The sequence below is a fragment of the Jaculus jaculus genome, chromosome 1, assembly GCF_020740685.1.
Source record: "Jaculus jaculus isolate mJacJac1 chromosome 1, mJacJac1.mat.Y.cur, whole genome shotgun sequence".
NCBI lineage: Eukaryota > Metazoa > Chordata > Mammalia > Rodentia > Dipodidae > Jaculus > Jaculus jaculus.
In genome coordinates this window covers 301,621,170-301,631,146 of record NC_059102.1, presented here as the reverse complement: position 1 = coordinate 301,631,146, position 9,977 = coordinate 301,621,170, and the positions used below count along the sequence as shown (strand labels likewise).

General features: G+C 36.0%; 1 protein-coding gene and 1 non-coding gene across 3 annotated transcripts in view; both read right to left on the bottom strand.

Annotated features, from left to right (window-relative positions):
- Nucleotides 1-212: 212 nt before the first annotated feature.
- Cop1 (COP1 E3 ubiquitin ligase) overlaps nt 213-9,977 on the bottom strand; it is a 115,206-nt gene continuing 105,441 nt past the window's right edge. For both annotated transcript variants that reach the window (XM_045159386.1, XM_045159390.1), the window contains exons 19-20: nt 2,856-2,900; nt 213-551 (exon numbers count right to left, since the gene is read on the bottom strand). In XM_045159386.1, the coding sequence (XP_045015321.1) occupies nt 534-551; nt 2,856-2,900 (63 nt within the window). In that variant the 3' untranslated portion in view covers nt 213-533. The remainder of the gene's footprint in view (nt 552-2,855; nt 2,901-9,977) is intronic.
- Nucleotides 9,556-9,695, bottom strand: LOC123457915. Its single transcript, XR_006635266.1, has one exon.

Here is a 9,977-nt window from a genome sequence, read left to right as displayed (position 1 = left end):
TCAGGGAATGGAAAGTCAGTCTTGATCATACCTACTGTAAATAGTAAGTTCACTGGAACACATGTTACATTTTGTTCACACTGATGTGTGTACTTTTCCAAGAGGGTAGGAAATACAACTTTAAAATTATTTACCAGTACATTTTTGATAACTCATGTGTGCTACTGCTTCCAAAGGCTATTTCTTACCACAGTGACAAAAACTTTTCCAGCTCAGTTGTGGCTCAATAAACTTTTATTATTTTTAGTTATTTGTTTTTATTCAAAAGAATTTATTTCCCTATCACAAAAATTAGATAGCCACACCACAAGAGCAGCAAAGTTCATGGAGTTCCATTAACGGCAGAGTTTTCACTCGACATTCCCAATGTCCCAAAGGTCATAAAGGAGGAAAAAGAGGAAAAAGTACTCAAAACAAATCCAAAATCCATGATGACCTTGCAAATATATCAAATGAAACTTCTTTCTTTCTCTCATTACCAGCTGCAGGTGTGTTTCAGGAGGAGCAAGCACAATTAGGCTTCAGTAAACCCTTCACACCAACTCTAGCACCTAAGCAGGAAAACAAAAGCAAGAGTCTTACAAATTAGTTTCAAAACATGGAGGTGAACAAATCTTTACTATATTTACTAATGGAAAACTAAATACAAATAGTTTATAAACTAGCAATAAGTCAGAGAATTTGAAGGAACTAGACATAATTCTGCTTAAATTCACACATTGCATATTAGTATATTAGTTACTGTCTCAATTACAGGGTCTTCAAGGTAACCTATAGAAAGCCTATGTGTAAGTGAATGGGCTGATGCATAGCATGGACATGTATTTTTATATATGTGTTGATATATTTTTCTACATTCTTACAAAAAATTAAGTTGTTGTTATTAAGGATTTTTGTTTATTTCTTTCCTCTGCTGATGAACACTAGGTTGGTCTAACACTGACCAAACACTACTGAACAAAGCATACAGAATCTAAGATACTGCTTATTCCTTTTTGCTTCTTTCATTTTCAATGGCAATCATCCAAAGTGTCACCACACTTTTTTTTTTTTTTAATTTTAGTGATCTGAGGGGTAGAGACAGGCAAGATATATATAGAGAGAATGGGTGCACCACGGTTTCTAGCTACTGCAAATGAACAGCAGACGCATGCATCACCTTGTCTATCTGGTTTATGTGAGTACTGAGGAATCATATCCGAGTCCTTAGGCTTCACAGACAAGCATCTTAATCGCTAAGCCATCTTTCCAGCTCCTAGCTTTTAGTTTTAAAGTATTATCATGTCATGAAAGTCAGGTGTGACAGTGCTAAAACTGAAACTAAAACTAAGAAACAAATGGCTTAAAAAAGGACCAAGAACCAAGACACTATTATAAAGGATTATTTTAGAAAGACTATTATGTTTTCTCTCATTTGTGGTTCCTTAATTTTATATAATCACATAAAATCAAATGCATATATAAAATTAAATTATTTAGAGGAACAAAAGAGAAAATATTTAACATACAACATGTATAAAAATTAAAAATAACTATAAAAATGGCACATGAAGCAAAAACATGTAGTTGTGGTTTAAAATATAGATACACTAAATAAGAAAGGACTGTTTCATGGAGACTGCAATTTCAACTAGCAAAGATGCAAAGGTGCCTTTTCCCCCTGACTTAAACCTGTTCTTCATTATGCCTGGTCTTTGTACTTAGTGCGCACACTACTAACACAACAGGTGAAGGGTGCTAAATGAAATCTTAGATTTGGCCATGAGAGCCCATGAAGGAGTTCCTGCAGGGTTGTTAATAACTGCATTTGCTTTGAGGGTCTAACTTTTTGAAGAATAAGGTGTTCTAGTTTCAATTCATGCTTTGCCATGAGATGATGAGACTGAGAAACTATAGAGTGACTCAAATAAATTCCAGCTTCTTCTACCATTTGACTTGAGGCTTCTAGAAATGAGTATAATGCATGGTGGTTAGTGAGAATCCTAGTTCCCCTGTGAGTTGTCCTCTTTATAAAAAGTTATTATTAGCTGAGTGTGCTGGTACACACCTTTAATCCCAGCACTTAGGATATAGAGGTAGGGAGATCAAGGTGCATTTGAGGCCAGCCTAGGATTACAGAGTGAGTTCCAGGTCAGCCTGGGCTACAGTAAGACCCTACCTTGAAACACTAGCTGACAAGTTAATAATTCATTTCTACATTGAGTTGGCCTGTTTCTTCTCCCCAAGGTGTGTATTGCTTGGATTTGCTTACTTGATAACTACAAAGTACAGTATGTGAAAAACTATCAGGCTGTGTGCCTTGGGACATTTCAGTTTTCAGTAATGGTATGACCTATCAGTTTTCAATTGAAAGCAAATGCCTTCATCCAGTGAGTCATCTCCTCAGTCCCTAATTTTCAACTGAACACTGAATTTCTACTCTATGCTGATTCAGGTAGGAAATTCTAATTGTTAGGGAAACGAGACTAAGTATAATAAAGCGCAAGATGCAGCTAAAAGGAGCAAATACATAAGCAATCAGCCCTCACCGCATATTGGACTGTTTACTAAATGCTGAGGTATAGTAGCACTAGTATGAGAGAAGTCAAAGTGCTTAGTCCACAGTAAATGCTCAATTTGTTTGCTTTTGTTTTTCAGTCTGATCATACATGAGTCATTCTGGCATATAACCTCAACAGGTATCATCATCTTATTGCAAACCACTACTTCTTCCCAGTTCAATCAAACTATGTTTAAGGAGACAGAGAACCATGATATGGAATCTTGAAGGTTTAGTACAGTTGCATATTTCCATGACCATGCTGTACTCTAAAAGCAGATCTTAACTTTAAAAGGAGATATATAAAATAGCTTACCTTAATTGTACCCTGACTGTTAGCAGCAATCAGCACATTGGAATCCTGAAAAAGAACAAGAGCATTTAAAGTAGAGGACTTCCTGGAGGTTAAGACAGAATAATTTCTTCAGCTTTCCTCATTCTACGATACCAGTAGAATCTAAAGTGATGGGCTAACTTTTGTGTGTCTTCACTTGTGAGTTGTAAGTAGAAAATTCCAGATTTTAAGGATCAAGTAGACAGGAAAAGGAAACCGACAAGAATGTTAGTCAAAGAAAATTTCAAAGTCAGTAATGGGACACACCTCCTGCTGTAAATAAGGGATAAAAACATTCTGCAACTTGCAAATGGACTGAGTATCCAGGGCAGATAGCCATATGGCTGATGGATAAAACAAATCCAAATGGTAGCTATGAGAAACAGACAAAATAGTCAAGCTTCAATGAGGAAAAATTAGGACCTGCCTGAAATTGTTCAGGTTTCATGAACAAAGTGATGAAGAGAAAGAAAGGTGACTACAGGCAAACCAAGTTAAAAACTTCAGTTTTCCTATTTGTGTTTTTAATTTTCTTTTTATGTGAAGATACTTCTAAATATTGCTTATCCTGTTATTACTGGAAAATAAACATTTTATTATTCTAGAATTTTTAGTGGGATTAAACTATTTCTTAGATAATAACATTAAATATTACAATTCTATCAAGAACAAATAGACATGTGGCCATAAATATTGTGGATCTTTTGCTAGTTGGGGTTTCCCCTCAAATCAGCATGTCTGTGAAATAATAACATAGGTGTGGCAGTCTGATAATTTCAATGTATGGACCCACAGGCTCAGGTGTTTTATTAAAACTGAGCTTGCAACTTTAGCTTCTAGCACACAGATTTCTACTGGGGGGGGTTGGCATGTCACTGGGGCATATCATGGAGGCCAGCCATAAGCTGTGTTTGGGGGCAGAACTGAGTCCAACCCCACTAGGTGTGTACACAAGTTTTAGCTCTGGTAGTTTATGGCTGCTGGCTGTTGTCTCTATGATTGGATCTATGAAAGGGAAGCAGTTTCTTCTGCCACTGATAGAACTTTCCCTAGATCTTTAACCCTGCAATAAACCCTTTCCTCCCCTAAGTTGTGTCTGATTGGATGTTTATCACCACCACATGGAGCTGACTGTTAACAATAGGTAATGCAGAATATACTTCCACTATTAACTTTTGTCCAAGTATCACACTTGCATATCAAGAGATTTGAAGTGAGGGGACTGGGAAGTTAAATTTGGGATTTGCTTACTTTTTCAGTGATCTGAATTTAGAAATATAACTCATCCTGAACTGAACAGAAAGCACTTTCTATGACTTACTCAGAAAAGGGAAAGGAGGGAGGGAGGGAGAGGGAGAGGGAGAGAGAGAGAGAGAATATAATGATGTAATACAATTTCTTTTTCTACTTCTGAAATGTTTACTTTTTTCTTTAAAATATTGTATTTACTTAGAGAGAGAATGGGCACACAAGGGCCTCTTGCCATTTCAAAGAAACCTCCAGACACATGCACATATGGCTTACAAGGGTACTGGGGAAATTGAACCTGGGTCCTTAGGCATCGTAGGCAAGTGCCTATACTGCTAAATCATCTCTGTAGCTTTGTTTTTCTTGGCAGTTTTATGGAGTGAAACTTTTAATTAGGTTTGCCATATTTTTATTGTGGCTTGTAGATTTTATATTTTGTTTTTAACTTTGATTAGTTTTTTTTTTCATCTTGATTATATATAAACAAACAGTATATACTCTTTTATCCCCCCGTTTTGGCTCCCATTACCCTGTGGGTTCGCCTCAGTGGGATTATGGTGTTCAATGTGGGGCCTTTAAGGCCTGAGTCTCCATGGAGTAGCAGGGGGTGGGGTGGGCGTGGGACGACTGTGCCTCAGAATATTCCTATCTACTTCATTTACTTATTTTTGATTTTTTAAGATAAGGTCTCAGTATATCTCAGGCTGCTCTGACCTGGTACTCACTTTGTAGCTTAGGCTGGCCTTGGTCTCATGGTGATCCTCCTACCTTAGCCTCTTGAGGGCTGGCATTAAAGGCATGTGCCACTATGCCTGGTTATAATATAATTTTTTAGAAAAAAACTTTAAATGAAAAACTGTGTAAATTGCCACTACAGTATCCAAAAAGGAGTTTGCAAACACAATGTAGACATAATGCAAGAAATAGCAGTGATTAATTGGTTGCTGTTTGTGAAGGGGAAAGACCCGACAGTTTGCATGAAAGCTATAGCTAGGAGCTGGAACTATGAAATGTAGCCATCAAGAATTGCTTACACTGCTAAAGGAACACCTAGTGTTAAGACAACAAAAAACAGAGCACCCAGAACTTCAGCTCTTTCTTCTGTTTTGGCTTTAGTCACTTAATATGGAAGGGGCAAGCACAGAAACCTAGTGAAGATTAGGACTCATTGGAAGTAGGGAGGAATTAATTTCTGACAGTCAGGAGACTATGAATTATATAACTCAAACATGATTGAAAACCTGGAAAAGTGTGATTGATATGCAGGTTGAAAATTCTTTATCAGAAATACTTGGGACCAGAAACATTTCAGATTTTGACATGTTTGCATATTCATAATAAACTACCTTGGGAAGGGACCCATATCTAAACATGAAATTCACTTATGTTTCTATATATTCACTTATATACCCTGAACATAATTTCATAAAATAATTTCAGTGTGCCTTCATTTTGACCACAATCTGCAGTTAGAGATTAGGTGTGAAATTTTCTACTTAGGATACCATGTTGGTATTCAGAAGTTCAGGGTTAGGAATGTTTGAGTTAGATTATCTTGCTTTATGAAAAGTTTAGGCTCAATGTGTAAATAACATTATTTAACTAGATAATCATAAAAGAAATCTGTGGTCTGTACAACACTATACCAAGGAGAAGACATCATGCATAATGCTTTTTTCAATCCCAGCACTGGGGCTACAGGATTTATGGATGGTGCCATGTTTGTTCCTATCAGGGGGCTAATTCTTAACACTTCTGACCATGCAGACAGATAAATACCTAATTTATCAAAAAGTGAAATAATTTAAATTGTCTTCTAGGTCTGACATGTTAAGTGACACAGTGTCCTAAAAATTCTTATGTACTTAAAATGATTCAAGGTAACAGACAATGAAAGAAAAAATACCACCTCCACATCTCAGTATGCTTTTCCTTTTCCTCCACAAAACCATTGTGTGTGTGTGCGAGAGAGAGAGAGAGAGAGAGAGAGAGAGAGAGAGAGAGAGAGAGGGAGAAAGAGAGAGAGAGAGAGAAAATTTGGTACTAACCTGTGAGGTACTCAGATACTGTTTTAAAATAATTTTTTCCAGACAGCAGAAAATTAAAGCCAGATACTCACTGTTATCACTAGGACTCTAACACTAATGCATATAAGGTCATTAATTAAACATTTTGAATGAACCTTCTTTTCATTTTGGATGACTGCTTTGCTAGCTGTAGCTATAATCTGCTACATGGATCCTGATATACATTAGGTTTGGCACAATGGGTTGCTTTTAGTTGCTAAATACATAAAAATGCCATTCAATTACTCTCATTATTTTATTTCTGCTTTTTGGAAACAGGTAAGTCTACTGCAAAACTCTCTTCAAAGGTAGCTGCTTAAAAGAGATTAAGACAATGAAAAAATTAGCAGATTGTTTATAAAAATAGAATCTACCTATACAAACTTAGTTTTGCCCATGGAACTTTTCTCTATAGTAGTTGTCTACCTTAAAAAGCAAAGCACATTAAAATACTGAGCAAACCAAGACTGTAGTTGGAGAATGTATTCTTAGAGATAAAAATAACTGATTTCAAATGTGAATACATTTTATTATAGGTATAAATAGATACAATATCATTTTAAATATAAAATATGAAAATAAAACCACCATTCTTGGCCATGAAACAAATATATTTAGCAACAGCAGAGCATGAACTCTAATCTCTGGGAAAGAAAACAAATAAGGCATGCCTTATAAACACCCAGGCTTTCTGCTTGGAGGTAATTTCTGAACCACAAAGCAGGGATGAGGAATCCCAACATAACACAGAAGAATCTAAGCAGAACACACAGTGCTCACTGAATTGAGGAGATAGACTGATATTCAGTACTTGTGGGGAGGTGCAGTCAAATTTGTAAGGCAAAGTGCAATCAAGGAGGAAGCTACAGAGACGGCAGTGCTTCACTCATTTGCAAAGGGATCTCCTTGATACACACCCTACACAATAGTAATTAAAGCCAACACAACTACATGTCTTACTGAATCCCAGAATTCACAAACGAGTGGGAGCTGTTCAAGTTTTGAATCACAGGCAAAATAAAGAGAGCTGATTGAACATTCAAGGGCAATGAGCAGTCCACAAAGGGGCCTTAATTAACTTGGTGAACTAAACTTGAACAAAGATAACATGTTCTCAACAGGTAACATGAGAGCACAAGGAAACTATGGGCTATGTGTCTCCCCACAAGTCTTTCTCCTCTGCGGTATGATGTTGGGGATGGATCGCAGCCTTGTGCATGCAAGGCAAAAGCAGTACAACTGAGTTATAGGCAACCCTACTTGCTTTGTATTTAAGTATTACAGGAACACAGCCATTGTCATTTGTTTACATACTGCCTGTGGCTGCCCTTGAATGTCTTGGCAGAGTCAGGAAGCTGTAACAGAGGGACCTACAAAACCAGAAATGTTTGGTACTCAATTGCTACTTTAGATTTACCCTAATAAAGCTTAAGAGGCAGTCAAAAGAAATGATTTTATCTGGGAAAAAAAAACAAAAAAACAACTTGTGTCCAAATTTCAACATTTAAAAGAATTTAGCAAAATCCAGAATTCAGGGTGTGTGTGTGTGTGAGAATGAACACAAAGAGATCCAGTAATGGGTAAGCAACGGAAAAAAAAAAAAAGAAAAAAGCATTAAATGAGAATTCTTGAAAAGGACCATATCGGAAATGAAATATGTTGTGTGTGCATGAATGAAGATAAGATGAGGCAATACAGAATAAACAGCCCAATACATCTGGCAAGACAGAAAAAAATACAACTGATTTGGGGAAAAAGAAGGATTGGAAAAAAAACCAGCATTTCAGTGACCAAATGAACAACACTCAAATGTATAAATGTATAATCAGAATCCCAAGTAGATAACAGGTATATATGAAGAAGTATGGCAAAATTCTTCCAAACTTGTGTGCTATACTGCTTCAAATTTAAGAAGCCTAACAATTTTTATTATTTTATTTTTACTTTAAATTAATTTAAATTTAAATTTAAGTACCAGAAATAAAAGGTAGAGATTATGACTGGGTAAAGTAAGAAAGACATTTTTCAATGTGAAAATAAGATATACGGCTTTAATCATAAGAAAACTGGAATGGTTACAGTAATACCAGAAAAAGGGGACTTTAATACATGGGGACTTAAGGGCCAAAGATAAAATACATATTCCATAATTGTAATAATATGTACATATATACACACATTCCTAAAAGTATTTTATTTATTTGAGAGAGGGGCAGATAGAGGAAGAAAGAAATAAAGAGGATGATCACAACAGGGCCTCTAGCCACTGCAAACAAACCCCAGATGCTTTCCCCCCACTGTGCATCTGGTTTACGTGGATACTGGGGAATTCAGCATGGGTCCTTAGGCATCACATGCAAGTGCCTTAACTACTAATCCATCTCTCCAGCCTCTCTACACACATTCTTAAACACACAATGAAAAAACATAAAACTAAAAGGAACAATAAGTCTATTTACTCATGTTCAGAGATAATTTTGAAAACAGTAACTAAAATTCAATAATTACATAAAAGATTTCATTATATAAGACAAATTGATCTAACTAATATTTATAGAAATAGTCTCTTTAGATGAAAAAATACATAGCCTCTTCAAGTACATGATCAGTTACCAAACAGGCCATGTGTTATGGTAACAAAAAATGATCAGTAAATTTTAAAGAATGACAAAAGAAATCAAATTTCAATAAAACATGTTAATATGGGCTGGAGAGATGGCTTAGTGGTTAAGGCATTTGCCTGCAAAGTCAAAGGACCTAGGTTCGATTCCCCAGGACCCATGTATGCCAGATGCACAAGGGACACATACATCTGGATTTAGTTTGCAATGGCTAAAGGCCCTGGCATGCCCATTCTCTCTCTGTGCTTGCAAACAAACACACACACACATTCATAGAAGGTATCTTAATAGGCCCCTTTACAGCTAACCTACTGATTGGCCTTTACTGATAACCCTGCATTAATTAAGCCAATGTGGCCCCTAGGAAAATAGTAATTCTGAATCCATTCTACATTCTGGTTGTAGACTCTTTAAACAAGCTAGCAAAATCTGACAATATTTTATTTTTCAAAAGTCATAAATAAGTTATGCACAGTGGTACATTCCTCCAATCCTAAAAGTTGGGGTGTAGAGGCAAGAGGGTAAGACATTCAAAGTCATCTTCAGCTACACAGTAGGTCTGAGGCTAGCCTAGACTCCTTAAGACTCTCCCTCAAAAACCCAAAACCCAAACAAAAAACAAAGCATCTCAAAATGGATGAAATTATTACATTTGGTTACTTTATTAAAATAAATTAAGTACACACTTAATCAGCAGAGATAATTGAACAAAAGGACAGATCACTATCCAAAGTTATAGCTTTACAAGGTGTATGGAGGGGAACGATCAGACTTAGCCAGCTGTCCTAAGTCAGACAGAGACCTCCATATTTATGTAGGATTGCTGCCTTCTGTAGACAAGAGTATTTTCTCATTTGTCCACAAGGTTGGTTCCTGCAGCTTCCAATTTTTGTGTATTTTATTATTAATACATCATTTTATAAAGTTTTATAACTGCATGAAATTTCATTTAAATACATTTTAATGCATTATAAAGCTAAATATAAAGGACAGTACCCATATAATAGAAAAAGAGCCACAAAGACAAAATGTTGTAAGAACACATACAGGAAAAGAGGACTGAGATACAAAAAAGCATACATACACCACACCCCTCCATTCTAATGTTTTCCAAGGTCCTCTAAGCATATAACATAATAGAAATAAAGAATGATTTCAAGACATAAAAT